General features: G+C 53.9%; 1 protein-coding gene across 2 annotated transcripts; it reads right to left on the reverse strand.

Moving 5' to 3' along the window:
- Positions 1–534: 534 nt before the first annotated feature.
- Positions 535–14,028, reverse strand: GUSB (glucuronidase beta). Of its 2 annotated transcripts, XM_030300331.1 has the most exons (12): positions 13,801–14,028; positions 12,220–12,405; positions 11,671–11,852; positions 11,349–11,491; positions 10,710–10,897; positions 10,236–10,388; positions 9,807–9,985; positions 9,582–9,728; positions 7,130–7,214; positions 5,358–5,534; positions 2,433–2,568; positions 535–906 (listed from the first exon to the last, which is right to left on the reverse strand). In XM_030300331.1, exons 1-12 carry the CDS (start codon positions 14,008–14,010, stop codon positions 737–739), a joined length of 1,956 nt encoding a protein of 651 aa, XP_030156191.1. In that variant the 5' UTR covers positions 14,011–14,028; the 3' UTR covers positions 535–736. The 2 variants fall into 2 exon arrangements, with proteins under 2 accessions (XP_030156191.1, XP_030156192.1); XM_030300332.1 differs by lacking the exons at positions 11,349–11,491; positions 11,671–11,852; positions 13,801–14,028 and having other exon boundaries at positions 12,220–12,286.
- Between the last annotated feature and the right edge of the window lie 861 nt (positions 14,029–14,889).

Consider the following 14,889-nt stretch of genomic DNA (forward strand, 5'->3'; position numbering starts at 1 on the left):
CCTGACCTCTTTAAGAGGGTCCCGTCACATTCAGTGGAGTCGGATATGAAGGCACTAGTGGGCCTTTATGCTCCTCTGTCCATTTCTGTCAAGACTAGACTATGGCTGGGGTTGGAATAATGTCCTGGAAGAACTGGTAAGCTCTGAGCTCCCTTCTGATCCAGACATTCTTCATCTCTTACCTTTCTTATGCTTATTTGTCAGCTTAACTTGGTGGAAATTGGTACACAGACCTTGTCGATTATTCCAGTAACATCGCTTTCTGTAAATTCACTGGGACGTGAGCTCATCTGGGAAGCTGAAGAAGCAGTCGTCTTTTCCTCACGCGCCTGGTTCGCTGCACAGGCCCTGGGGCCTGAGGGCTGCCAGGCTAGTCCTACGGAAGTGCCGTCTGCACCCAGCAACTCCGGCCGTGGTGTGAGTGTGGAAGCAAGTTTCGCAAGAGTCCGCACACAGCTAAGTTTGTGAAAACAGCCTGACACATAAGAATTTCAGACGCTTTCCAGCAATACAGATCATCGCATTTATGGATGGTCACTTTTAAGACAACTCTTTATTCCCACACTACGAAAGCTTTTATTTGCACCTCTGACATTCCCTTCTGGTAAATTAGTACAAAATCCGGGCCAGAAACTTCCCAGTCGGCCATGCACAGTCCAGGACTGCTGTGGAAGTCGCCCCTTACTTGTGGAGGAGGGGCTGCTATCTGCTCTTGTCAGCAGAGGTAGTTCTTGCTTTAGAGAGTAAATGGGCTGTTTTCCAAACACTGTGACTTCACAGCTGACCAGGGATACCTGGTTTCATTGGCAAGTTTCCAGTATCTCTCTCGCAAAAGGAACGCTGCCCCTTTTGGTTGTCTCTGGCGCGTGAAGATCCCCTTTTTATTCCCCATTACTCTCTGCGGTGCTAAAAACAAGGCAAAAAGGTATTTCAGATGACTTCTGATGGGCCAAACGGGAACCAACCTAGAGACAAGCTGGGCACGAAACAGAAATGTCCTTTTCTATAAAACTTAGGATTGCTTGGTCTGAAGTGGCCACTTAATGTAAGGCTAAAGATTTAACCTGCTGCTCCCCCAAACAGCTCAGCTCCCTGGTATATTTTTGTTGTTGTTGTTGTTGTTGTCTCTTAGAGGAAAATCTAAAATTATTTTTCTTTTATCTGCAAAATAAGGTTTGAAACATGAGCACCCAGCTGCCCGGTAATGAGAGTGGGGACTGAGACAGAGTTACCCTGAGAAAGGCCTGGGCTTTTCTAAAGAGACGGCTCTCCTAGTGGGAGCTGGGGTCCTGACCAGGCAAGGGTGCCTCGGTGGGATCTACCAGATTTCAAAGCTCTCTCAGGCAGACTTCCGGCTGGGTTCCAACTGCCAGTGGCAGGTCGGCTGCTCTGCAGCAGCTGAAGCTGGGAAGGAGGCGAAGCGGGCCACAGGCTCCCAGCACACCTTCTCTCCACCTCAGGTGAAACCACAGCTTCCGCTGAACGGGAAGGTCTTTCCACGAGAAGCAAATGCCAGGCACTGGGCCAAGCACTTTATCACATGAATTCCTACATCGACCCGCAGGGGGCTCATCCCCACTTACAGGCTTGTGACAGGGTCAGATCATCTGTCCACAGTCGCACAGCTAATTTCTTACTACACAGAGCCAGCGCATCCATTCACGAAACCGGACTTCAGGAGCCGTCGATCTCACTTGCCAGAGAGAGGCTTGAGTTCTTGTTCCTTTTACTCTACCTTCCTCTTTCCATTCTAATTTTTCATTAAACTTTCGCCTTCCAAAGACTTGTCTTTCCCTGTGAATAACAGGTTGTAAATCCCACTACTAGCAAATCCTTCCTTACCTCCCCAAATCGCTATGCTAAGTTTATGGGATATCAAGAAACCAGTAACACCTACAGGTATAGAAAGAAATGGGATCCACGATGAATGGCACTGAAGTGGCCCTCACGTCTCCCCGCTTGAGAAAGAATGCAGACGGTATTCTCTCCGAAGACTTTCAGACCCTCCCACATTCCAAACACTTTGACACTTGCATTTGGTAAACCTGCCTCCTACAAGTGAACGATGTAAAACACACCAAAACATACTAAGTTTCCCAGGCTTTGTACCGTACTCTGGAATAATAAGTGTAGCCCACACGTGAATCCAAAGTTAGGTCCACTTTTTCCACACACTGTTGTGAAACAGACAGAGGCAAGTTGGTCATTTTTGCCTCAAGATAATACATCCTCCGTTTGCTTTTTTACCATGAAATGATCTGGGAAGCGGGCAAGTGATTGCTGCTTGCCAAACTAGGAAATCCTCACGTAGCTTACACTGATTAGAGCTTTCCCCCTCGTTTCCACTGCTCTTACAAACAAATGTCCTGAACTAAAAGGCCAACCTGAAAAAATGAGGAACAGTACACTCCGCAAACCCAACTGCCACTTACACTGGTTAGTCATAAAATCGGCAAAGTTCCAGATGAGCTCTCCGACCACGTATTCTTTGCGTTTTTGATCCAGAACCAAATGATACTGCTCCAGCAGACCTTTCTGGTATTCCTCGCTGAACATCAGAGGTGGGTCCTGGAATTCAAGGCAGAGAGTGAAGTTAAGAGGCAGAACTGGCAGAATTGTAAATGGTAGATAAAAATAAAGATCCATGTGACGTGACCAAAATACCCGTCTCCACGGTGGGCTGCAGTGACTGCAGGACTCGGGCGCGGGTGGAGATACAGCCAGGCTGTGGTGTAGCCCAGAGTAAAGAAAAGGGATTGTTTAGGGAACCTTAATTAGGAACTGCTTTATTTCTAAGCAGAGTTTGATATTTTATCTTCCATCTCTATTCACCAGTGCAGCCTGAAAGCTGAGCTACACTGGAAGTAAAAATGAGTCTTCAGATAATAAATTTAAAACTCACATTTTAAGTAGCTGCCAGCTGACGATTTGAGAAATAGTGTGACTCACTTGAACTCAACTCGCATTCCTCTGTATCTGGTCTGGGTGAGCAGCTGCTACTTAGCACATCCGTCCATTCAACAAATAATCACTTAGTATGGATGGAGGCTCTGGTGATGAAGTGACAAGCAAGAAAGGCGAGTGTCCCTGCCCCTGCAGGCTTTATACTCCGACAAGAAAGACTCAAGGTGTTAGCGTAATGAGGGTAAATGGGGGTGACTGGCAGAGTGCAAAGCCAGAGCCAGAGCCAGGGGGTGTTTAGCGGTGGGGCTGAGAAGGGCCACGCAAAGCTCCCTTGAGGAGACGTCAAGGACCTGACAGGTGAGAAGGGTCCTGATGAACGAAGGCAGAGGCCACGTCTGTGGACTCGTTCAGTACCTGGTGAAGAGCGCCTGTGTGCTGTGTACTAAGATATAATGACCTTTTAGAGGTTCTTGGGACGGTCTCAGTTTTCATCCCATGGCAACCTGAGGGGCACTCAAATCTTAAACGTTCAAGGATAGAGCTCTTCAGTCACTTTACAAGAGAACAAAGCCCTGTAGGCCTTGGCTTTCTTTTCCAAAGAGAAGGATAGAAATGCTATCGAGGACACACTGGTAATGTAACGGTACAACTGAGCCAGGTTTTGTTCCAGTTCCGAAGTTGTATATGTAGATGTTCTTACTTTGTTTTAATGGAAACAACCCATTAGACAACCGCATTGTCTAATTCTTAAAACCGAATTAAACTAAGTCAACTCAGTCATAACTAGTCATATTTCAAGTCCTCAAGAGTCACATGTGGCTGGTGGCTACCCTCTTGGACAATGCAGAAACACTCCATCACTGCAAAGGGTCCTATCAGCACTAGGTCTAGACTGAGTTTCTTAAACATTCAGAGTTGGTTACCTTTTCAAAAACAGAGAGCTGATGTACATATACACTGTCTTCATAAGCTATTTTCCCTTACTTTACCAGTTTGTAAAGTGGCATTCTGTGTAAGCAAGATGAATTTAAGGGTATGAACAGAATAATATAGCACATAGAGGTAGCTGTTCAACATACCAAGGATAAGCATATTAAGAAAGGTGTGTTGGGCACCTGGGTGGCTCAGTTAAGCGTCCAACTTCAGCTCAGGTCATGATCTCATGGTTTATGGGTTCGAGCCCTGTGTTGGGCTCTGTGCTAACAGCTCGGAGCCTGGAGCCTGCTTCACAGTCTGTGTCTTCCTCTCTCTCTCTCTCTCTCTGTCCCTCCCCGACTCACACTCTGTCTCTGTCTCTCTCTCAAAAATAAACATTACAAAAAAATTTTTAAAAAAATGTGTCAACAAGGAACGTGGTACTTGTGACAGTTGAGTGTAAGGAAGCTGGGTAGGGATGAGGGGCTGGCTGTGCTTCAAAAACCCACATGAAAAAAATCCCCAAGATAAAGCATCATATCTTTGGGAAGGAAATGAATAAAAAAGAGAGAGAGAGAGAGAAAAGCTAGTGATTAAATCTTCCTCGGGGACACCTGGGTGGCTCAGTTGGCCGAGCGTCTGACTTCAGCTCAGGTCATGATCTCATAGTTCGTGAGTTCAAGTCCCGCATCAGGCTCTCTGCTTTCAGTGCAGAGCCTGCTTCAGATCCTTTGTCTCTCTCTCTCTCTCTCTCTCAAAAATAAAAAATAAACAGAAAAAAAAAAAAAAAACCTTGCTCCAAGATTTCATTCATTTCCTTAACAATTATTATTTAGCACCCACTGAGGGCCGGACACTGCTGAGGGCTTGGGAAGCACTGATACATAGGATTCAGTCTCTCTCTTGGAGCCCACAGTCTGGTCAGGGAGGGGGCCAAAGAGATAATGATGGCACCCAGTGAGAAACGCTGACACAAAGACCAGGCAGAAGGAGCAGTTTCCTCTGCCTATGGCAGGCGGGGTAAACCTCACCAAAGAGGGGACGTCTGAGCTGAGATGTGAACAGAGTAAGAATCCCGTAGTCAGTGAATGTGGTGCTAACGTGGGCATTCCAGGCAGACGGAACAGCCCACACCAGAGCAGGAGCCAACAAGCACAGTGAAAACAGCCCAGGAGTGAAAGCAGAGGAGGACGACCTGGGAGAGGGCAGAGAGCAAAGGACGTTGACTGCCCCAGCCAGGGACTGGGGCTTTAGCGTGGGGGTCAGGGGAAGCCAATGACAAGGCTCCCAAGATTCGGATTTGCTCAGGAGACCACTCGGGCAGCTAGGGGAGGCTCTTTGGAAACGAGGCCAGTAAGGAGGACCAAGCAAGCGAGGCGGAGGCCCGAGTCCGGCAGCCGCGAGTGTGGAGGACAGGCTGGTGTGAGCCAGCACTGCATGGAGATCATCAGGACAAGTGAGGGGTGGGAGAGGAGCACATTTCCAGCTTGGGGAAATGTCCGAGAGTGAAAAAATAAACGATGTTCTACACCACTTACCTGGTGAAACCCTGCAATGGTGTCTGCTCCGTACTCGCTCTGGATTATTGGTTTCTGATAGGTCTTATACCAGTTCTCAAACTGGGTTGCCAGCTGCAGCTGAATCACCTCCATGTGACCATAGTCATGATACCAAGAGTAGTAACTATTCACACAGATGACGTCCACATACGGCACCTAGGATGAGAGCATTAAGCTTGTTCACGAACCAAAAGACTGTAAGAGCATTAGGGCTCACAAACTCAGGGGGCTCTTCCGGCACAGGAGGCAACAGGGGGCTGCAGAAAATGATCTAGGTGCTCCCACGTGTAGCAGACATAGAAGTGACCTGAATAAGGCAAGTCTATAATCCTGGGCTGACGCTCTTGACCTGGCTGTAGCTGGGCTCTGGAGAGACTGAGCGGTAGAGCAGACGCCCCATGAGCCGGTCGCGGTGCCAGCCCGGGGCGGTGGCGCTCCTGTCACTGGGCTTCCCTTACCTGGGAAATGTTCCCAACTGAAGGACAGAGGCGGTTTTTTTCCCCACAAAGGTCTTGGTGAACCATGTCGTTCGTGAGCTGGTGCTGGGGCCACAGAGTGGCCGAAAACTTCCCTCCTAGGAGGGCAGCGGCAATGATGGGCGGGACCCCTCATGTCTACACAGTGCGGTGCTCAGGACTGAGTGGCAAGGGCTAGGCCAGCCAACTGTCCGGCCTCTCCTATCACCAGAACACAAGCCAGTCTCGAAAGCCTGTACTGGGGCTGATGTGGTCCGACCTTCCCAAGCGACCGAGCCCCTTTCCAAACTGTGGCTGAAAGCAGCGGGCAGAAAGAGGGAGCTAGGGAAGTGCCCGCGGGTGGACACTTGCACACGGATCACACATCCCACCAGGTGAGCCTGGCAACCCTCTGTGGCCCAGGCACTGGCTGCCCCATCCACACAGAAGACGAGAACGAGGATATGCCACTTGGGCTCTGAGGACATGAGAGCCTGCCTGTGCCATGCTGGTGTTTGGGCACAGTCTTTATGCTTCTTTGAAGGGGCTGTTCTCAAAAGATGCCAAGGGAAACACCAGGGCTATGAGCCTTTGGTCGCTCATGTTAAAAGGAGTGTTCCCAGTTCATTTTGTACATTGCGTTCTCTCCTCCATTCTTTCTGCAGATGTTTTCTCTTTCTGTAGTGCTTTCCTTTTAAGGGCTGGCCTTCAGTTCTCTGGTGAAGACACATTCTCTTGCTGCCATGTTCTACCTACAGCCTCAGTGTAACCCTGCGCATAGTTTCTGAGGGGTTGCTGCGCCAGGGGGTGGGGAGGGATGCGTGTGGTCCAGCCAGCCAAGTGAGCCTGTCTGACCCTTCGATTCCAATCAGGGGTTCCCTTCTTAAAAACTCAGATTGCCAGCCTGGACTTATTAGATCAGCATCTAGGCATCTGTACTTTCAAAGAGCTTCTCTGAGTGGTTCTGACAACCAGCTGGGTTTGAGAAACACTGGACAGTGACAACTTTAAGCTCCCTTAAACCTGTGCCACTTTAAAAGCATACTAAACCGCAGAGCATCAAACCCTGACTCTGACCTGAGAATGCACGAAACCTCCCTGTGCCCAGCCTCCTTGGACTGAGAAGCCATACTGCTGGGCAAACAAGCAGCTAGTTATCTTTAACCTGAAGACCATCCAGGGACGCGTCTGGACCGGCTGCTCAGGGCTCCTCCCAGCAGCCTGTGTTAGCAAGGATCAGAGCAAGGCGAGAGGACAGGCAGGGAAGAGAAGTGGCACAGAGACCCCCAGGCTCACCCCCAGGTCTGCTTCATAGTTGGAGTTGGTCACAAAGGTCACGGGCCGGGAGGGATCCAAGGCTTTGGTGTGAGCAATCAGCGTCCTGTCCACAGAGGGCAGAAGACACAGGCTCATCAGTCTGGGAAGGGCCCTCATACAGCCGTCTTTCTCTCTCTCTCTCTCTCCACCCTGTCTCGAAGCCAAAAACTAAAGACAAAACCCTTCCTCCCTCCCGACCTTGAAGACTCCTTTCGGTAGGCAAACACGGTCTTCTAGCCTTAGATCACGTTCCTTGGCCTCTTTCCTTCTCGCTCCCCATATCCCACCCCCACAGAGGGAAGGCCACCCTCACAGCTGGGGTCCTTGGGCTGGGCTGGGCTGGGTGCTGCCGGAATCTCGGAAAAACCTCTTGAAAACAGGGAATGGGTGGGGCGTGGGCCAACGTGGACGTTAATTTAACGAGTAGAGGATGTGTGTGAGGAGGCGGGCTGTGTGTGCACTGGGCGCTCACTGGAGACTGGAACAGGAGCAGTGGGACCAGACATTTGCACGGGGAAACGCTATGCTGCCATTACAAGTGGGCGGTACAGGGCTCTGGGAGACAATAGCAGGGCACTTAACTGACACTGGAGAGTCACCCCCATACTCAGAAAAAACAGCATTTCGTCTCATTCCCCAAGGAGGAGCTGCGGAAAGAGGCTCCCAACAGAGGGCCCAGCCTGCGCTCAGGGCTCAGCCTGGGGACCCGTCACAGGCCACCTCAGCACAGCTCACTCCGTTCACTGGTCAAGCTTGCTCCTCTGCTCCCCGTCCCCACAGCTGGCTTCCTTCTCCATGACACTCTTCCCACCCTGCTCTCCTCATACAAGGGCTGCGGTTCCTCAAGCCAGAACAGCACCCTTCACCTCGAGTACCAGAGCCACACTCTGAAACAACCTGTGTGCCTCTGGGAAGCTTTGAAGCCTCGCTGAGCTCCTGATGCCCAGGCAGCTCCAGCCATTCCCTGGCCACCTCCCTACTGCACCAACGATCATGCATCACCTTCTCTCCACCTCCCAGAAAAGCTTGCAGACACCCATTCTCGGACACCTGCGCTTTCTGCCCCACAACAAACTTCTGTCTCCCCAGCCCCAGCTCACACAGGCCTGTGCCTCAAGGCACCAGGCTGCACGTTCAGAGCTTTGCCCAGTGGGCCTGCTGCTCAGAGCCCCGCATCTTGTACCCACGGCTCAGCTCACAGCACTCCACGACACTGAATGGCCTCTGCTGCCTCTAGAGCCAAGCGAAGTGATCCCCCTCTGTGGGCCAAGTTACAACTGCATGATTGTAAGAAAGACAAGGAACCAAGGACCACCCCCACCCTGAGGTAGTAAACCCTCCCACCGCTGGAAACCACCCGTAGGTGTGGTTTCTGTCCACTGCAATGCCAGGGTGGGGGGAGCCTACTGGCATTTAGTGAATGGGACCATGAACTTTTAGATGGGCTGATCCTGTCTAGTAATGTAACTTAAAACAGTCAGAACGTGCATGTCATTGAAAAACCTGTTTATAATCATGTGCCTACATAATCCAGTTTCATAAAGCCACTTTACAGAGATGAACCCAAAGCATCACCAAGTGGTTTTTGCAGGTGTAACATGCACTAAATTTCCCAGGAATGGAGATAACATAAAAATTGAGAGAAGACTATACTTGGTTTGGCTTGGAACTTTACCTAGAGTGAGTCACCACTTCATAAATGCACAGCAGTGAAGGAAACACCGCCGGTGGCATCAGTCACCAAAACGATGCCCCCACTGTCAGCATCTGTAGCTGCGTTCTCAGGCGGTTCCACATCTAAGTGCAAGCGTCTGACCCCTTCACTGGCTCTTCTGGGGAGTTGGCTCATGCACTCACGTGTAATTATATAAATGACCCTCCTCTGTATCATAGTTGGGCCAGGCCACTGTTCTTTTCATAACCTGAAGTTATGTCTCTAAGTCACTCTGTGCAGAAGTTAACTCCAGGGGTGCCCAGGGTGGCTCAGTCGGTTAAGCATGTGACTCTTGGTGTCAGCTCAGGTCATGATCTCACGGTTTGTGAGTTCAAGCCCCCTGTCAGGCTCCGTGGTGACAGTGCAGAGCTTGCTTGGGATTCTCTCTCTCTCCCTCTCTCCGTCCCTCCCCCACTTGCACGTGCTCTCTTAAAATAAATAAACTTAAAAAAAAAAAAAAGTTAACCCTAGATTTCATTTCAGATGTGAAAAAGGGACACAGGGCTCAGTGGGTTGAAATCACAAGTGGTGGGTGTGTACTTGGTGCCCTGCAGTGACCATGTACGGAGGCACCCCCACCTGGGCTGGGAGTGGACGCTGCCTCTCATAGCACATGCCTGCCCCAGAGCCAACCTCAGCGCTGCCACCCAAGGCTGACCCAGACCAAAGGGCTGAGGTCTCACCCCTGACCCCACCCAGGGCAGAGGGAGCACTCACTTGAAGTAGTAACCGGCAGGTTTCAGGAAGGAAGTGGGCTCATTGGCCACAGACCACATCACAACAGCCGGGTGATTCTTGTCCCTGCGCACCAGCTCCTCCATCACCTCCAGGTGGTGCTGCAGAGACACGTTGCTGTAGCTCTCGCTGTGGCAGAGGGAGGAAAAGGAGCCGTCAGCGCCTGCGCCCCCGGCAGGCTGAGCAGGGAGGGCGGCGGGCACTCACACCAGCACGATGCCCACACCGGGACTCTCGTCGATGACCACGATCCCATAGCGGTCACAGAGCTGCATCACCTCCTCCGCGTAGGGGTAGTGACTGGTGCGGAAGGCGTTGGCCCCGAGCCAGCGAAGCAAATTGAAGTCCTTCACCAGCAGTGGCCAGTCAAAGCCCTTCCCTCGGATCTAGGGGAGAGCACAGTTGAGTGATCCTCCCTCCCCTGTTCCAGATGCACTTCCGTCTGGAGCCAGGCCCCGGAAGGGTCACCCCATTAGCCCTCAATCTGGCACAAGGACAGGCCCCATCAGGCCCCATCCGGCAACTGTTTCAAGCAGTTTGCTTCACTGCTCTGAGTCACCCTCAATTGCTTCAGGGGTCACGCGGAAGGCAGTGGTGAGCAACAACTGTCACAGGAACCCAGAAGCCACGACTCACATCTGCATCCTCGTGCTTGTTGACCCCGTGGAAATAGAAAGGTTTCCCATTGATGAGGAACTGGTGCTCTGTGACAGCCACCGTGCGAATCCCCACGGGGAGAGTGTAGAAGTCAGACACAGACCCAGCTGCCGTCTGCGCGGTCAACCTCACCTGTGAAAGCCGAGCACCGGTGTGAGGCATCCGTGCTGGCCTGAGCCCCGCACAGCCCACCCTCCAGCGGGAAGGCCCCTTGTGAACCACAACGGCCAACGTCTGGGGCTGCACGCAGAGAGATGCAGAAATTCCCAGCTTCTGCCATTAACAAGGAAGAACATTCACCCTGCCCCTGGTGCCTGCTCTTCAAAACTGGGCCTCCCTACCAAGCGGTGAGAAAATCAGACCGGAAGCTCAGAGGACCACGTGTACCTGACTACCTGTCCTGCACCCCCTTGGAAGCCAAGGCTGCTGGGTGGGGGCAAAAGACCTCGTTACCTCCAATGAGTACAGGTAGGCAGGGTGCTCATGCATCAGGTATGGCCACCAGAGGTGGGCATTGGGCACCTGCAGCTGGCCCCGACCCCCTGTCCCCTGGGCCACGACTTTGCCTTCCTCATCCAGAAGACGCACTTCCAGTTGAAAGTGTTCACCGCCTTCAACAAAAATCTGGTAATCCACCAGCCCTGCAAGAGACAAGGAAGATCAGACCAAAAAGGGAGGGACACGATCTGGGTCACACAGAGAGCCTCCTGCAGCCACCACTCTGAGGAGTCCTCAGCCAACAACCGTTTATTTCTGGAGCCCAACCTGCAATGAGGGGAGATGAGGCGAGGGCAGCACAGTGGGAAGGGACACAGATTCTCATGAATCCTAAGCGATTCACCCTGAGCTATGATTTTACACAAGCCCCACTTCTCCTTGGGCTTCGTTCCCTCACAAAAGGAGGTCAGACCAGATGAATGATTTCTGCTGCCCGTGCAGTTCAGACAGGCTGGATTTCAGCTCTTTTTGGGCGGATGGGAACCCCGAGGGGGAAGAGATGCCGGCAGAGGCTTTCTCCTGGAGCATCTTTCCAAACAGGGAGCAGAGCCACTTGGGGCCTGGCTGAGGGAAGTTCCTGCAGGGAGCCCTTACCAGTGTCTTGGTCCACGCTGGTGCTGACGGTGATGTCATCAATGTAGGTGGTAGGTGTGGTGTAGAGGAGCACGGGCCGATGCAGCCCCGCGTAGTTGAAGAAGTCAAAGTTTATGTTCTGGACAAAGTAACCCTTGGGGTACCTAGGATGGGAGAACAATGGCCAACTTGGACCTTGCTCTGATACTCTGACCTCAGCTCACATGTCTCCCTGGCCTCCCAGAGCCAGGGCCTCACCTCTGCTAGGGCCACCCTGCCCCAGTGGGAAGACCAGTCGGCAGGGTGGGGAGTGGGGTGGAGGGGGGAGCAGGGTGCTGCTCACTTGGAGGTATCCGTCTGGTAGAGGATGGTCCCTGGCGGCAGAGTGTGGGGGGTGAGCGTGTTGTTGATGGCAATGGTAATGCGGCAAGAGGCCAGGGGCCCACTCTGTACCAGCTTGCTGATGTCAGCCTCGAAGGGGAGATGGCCCCCCTCATGCTCTGCCACGTGGACCCCATTCACCCACTGCAGACAGAAAGATACGGGGAGGGAAAAAAAAAAAAAAAAGAAAGATACGGGGAGGGAACAGCAAGTCAGGGTGGCCTTCGCAGGCACTCCCTCACACAGAAGTGTCGTATGTGGGGGCTCAGGGCCCCGCCAGCCACCCCCTGCCTCAGGAATGGAGGAATGAAGCTCCACCTGAACAGATCAGGCAACCTTCCCCCGACCCAGGGCACCAACCCCAGTGTGGGACATGGGTGTACCCCCCCCCAGTCCACCCCAGGAGGCAGGCTGTCAGGTGACCCCTGGGAACCACACACCCCAAGGCAACCCCAGGCTGCTCAGCAACTGCACATGACCACTCGCCCTGCCCGATGCTTGTTGTACTCACCACAATGGCATAGTAGTGGGCGCTGCCAATCCTCAGCACCACTCTGGTGCCCAGGTCCTGAGTCCATCGCTGGGGCAGGGTCGCCTCCCGCTCGTACCACACCCAGCCGACAAAGCTGCGCAGCTGCCTATCCTGGCCCACATCATTGAAGCTGGAGGGAACCGGCATGTCCAGGGTGGGGCCCGACTGAGGAAAGAAGGGCTGGGATCAGGTCCAGACCACCTAGGAATTGAGGACCAGGACCCAGGCAACCCCCTTCCCCAGGGGCCACGTCCCCCAGCCACCTGGCCTGCAGGAAGAAGGCTGGGTAAGATGACTTCCCCTGGGTCCCGAGATTCCAGGCCACCCCACCATTCTTATTCTTTGCCAGCAACTGGCTGATGCCGTTTATGGAGCTCATTTAATTCGCACAACTCCACGAAGCACACAGCGGTCACTCAGTCACTCGATCAACGGTGTGCAGTGAATACCTACAATGCTGTTCTGGGTGCTAGGAATAAAACCGTGAGGAAGACTTCCGCTGTCAGGTGATCAGCTCTATGAAGAGAGTGTGGAGGGTGGCAGGGATGGTCAGGGAAGGCCTTTGGGGGCCCATGGGATACTGCCTTCTGACAACCTGGCAGAACTGGGTGAGCCTGAGCCTGACAGGGCATCCCCTGAACATCTCCAGTAGAAGGCTAGGCACCAGCAGGACAGCTCGGTGAGCCTGGAAGCAGCCTGGGGAAGACCTTCCTGACGTCCTGTCTGTGGGATTTCCTCTGTCCCTCACAGCTGTATCCCAGGGTCTGGCACAGCCCTGCATGTAAAAGACTCAAAAAACGTTGGCTGAATGGATGTATAACTTGGTAAGAGATCCTCCTGCTAGCATGGTTTGTGTCTGGGGCTGGGGGGCAGCCAGCTCCTTCTCAGGGCAGTCTGTGGACAAGGGCGAGCCCAGCCCACAACCCAGGCAGAGGCAAGAGGATCTGTTCAGACCAGACCCTAAGAGGAAGACAACCGACCGCCCCGGGGAGGAAGCTGGTGGGGGCAGGGGCTGCTCTGCTGAGGAAACTGTGAGTGGGGCACAAGCCCGGCACCCAGTTCTTCCTCCCCTGAGGAACGGATGGCAAAGACTGACAAAAGAGGATCTAGGAGAGAAGAGAGGGCCAGTGGGCACACAGGCCCAGCACCACTTCCCGCCGACACCACCCAAGTCAGAGGGGAGAGCCGGGGAGGAGTCCTTGGCCGGGTGGGTGCCAAGCCCCGTCCTCTCTCTGAACCTCAGAACCCCAGGTCCTTCGCGCCAGGGCAGGGCTGGTGCCAAGACGCCTACACCTCCTGTCCTCCCGCCCCCGAGCTCGGTGCCAGCGCCGCGAGCCTGTCCGGCTCAGCCAGTCTTACCGAACCGGGCTGGAGCAGAGGCCTGCCCCGCCGCCCCCCGGACGTCCGGGCCGGCCCTCCACCCGTTTCCTCCCTCGCAGTCCCTCTCCCCGTCGTCTGATCCCACGCCTCCAAACCCTTCCAGCTTTAACCTCCTCCTGGCCGACAGCTCCGAGACCTCAGAGGAAGGCTCCCTGCCCACCTCCCCCGCTGGGCCCGCACCTCGCGCAGCGGCGTCCGGTACCACTGCTGCTCGAAGCCCTGGCGCCGGTTCTCGGAGAAGTCGGCGCGGAAGCTCCAGAGGCCGTTCAGCTCCTTGCGCTCCCGCGACGGGCTCTCCCGGGGGTAGAGCATCCCGCCCCGCAGCGCCAGCCCGCAGGCCCAAAGCAGCGGGCCGAGCGCCGCCCAGACCGCCGCCGGCCCCCGGAGCATGCTTCGCGCGTGGCAGCTCACAGCCAGCCGCTTACCGCCGGGCTCGGAGCGGCGCTGGAGGCGGACGGGGCGGCGCGCGAAGTCACGTGCCCCACCTGAGGCCTCCCGCGCCATTTTGGTTGAGGGTGAGTGCCCGGTCCGGAGGAGCTCTGGGGCCGCAGGGACGCCACTGTCTGCTGGCCACAGGGCCGCGGCGGGGATGGGGGTGGGCCGGCGGGGAGCCCGAGGTTAGGCCCTCAGGGGAGAGGGACCCCGTGCCTCCAGCGCCCGTCCTGAAAGGCAGAGGTCCCCGGCTCTGCGCCCGCCCCGCCGCCTTGTCCTCCCCGGTCCGACTGCTCCCCCGCCCGGGGCGGTCGGTCCGGGGCTGCGGCCAGAGCGGGACCCAGGGAAACAGCCGGACAGCCCGTGAGCCCAGGCGAAGTCTCTGCGGTGCCTAGTGGCGTGCACCCCGCGGCCGTAGCCTTGACCGTGGGCCTCCAGCTACCGTCACCTGAGCCCCAAACCTCTAACCAGGGGCTCAGGGCTCCCAGTTGGTGTTGTGGGATCATAAAGATGCAAGGAGAGGGGGCTTATGGCCCCAGTAACCTGGTCTAGATAAAATTGTACAGTTACCTGATTCTTAAAATTACTATTTTTTTTTTTTACTTTTTGCTGATTTTATACTTAACAAAGCAACCTAATAATGGGCCTTCATACTGCCAACAGAGTCCCCAGAATAGTAAAAATAAAATGTATTTTAGGAGCTGACAAGATTTAAAGGTTTTTTTTTTTTCTCACAATATAAAAACAAGAAAAGTAGGATGCAAAAGTACATACAGTATGATCAAAATATTGTATCCGCAGAAATACAGATAGATGTGAAGCATTACTGGTGTTATA

This window comes from Lynx canadensis, chromosome E3, assembly GCF_007474595.2.
Source record: "Lynx canadensis isolate LIC74 chromosome E3, mLynCan4.pri.v2, whole genome shotgun sequence".
NCBI lineage: Eukaryota > Metazoa > Chordata > Mammalia > Carnivora > Felidae > Lynx > Lynx canadensis.

Coding starts and splice junctions, on each gene's coding strand:
- GUSB (XM_030300331.1), bottom strand. CDS start 14,010: ATGCTCCGGGGGCCGGCGGCGGTCTGGGCGGCGCTCGGCCCGCTGCTT. Junction 10,389..10,709: donor CCTACCTGTACTCATTGGAG/GTAACGAGGTCT, acceptor CGGCTTTCACAG/GTGAGGTTGACCGCGCAGAC. Junction 2,569..5,357: donor CCATTGCAGGGTTTCACCAG/GTAAGTGGTGTA, acceptor CTTGAATTCCAG/GACCCACCTCTGATGTTCAG.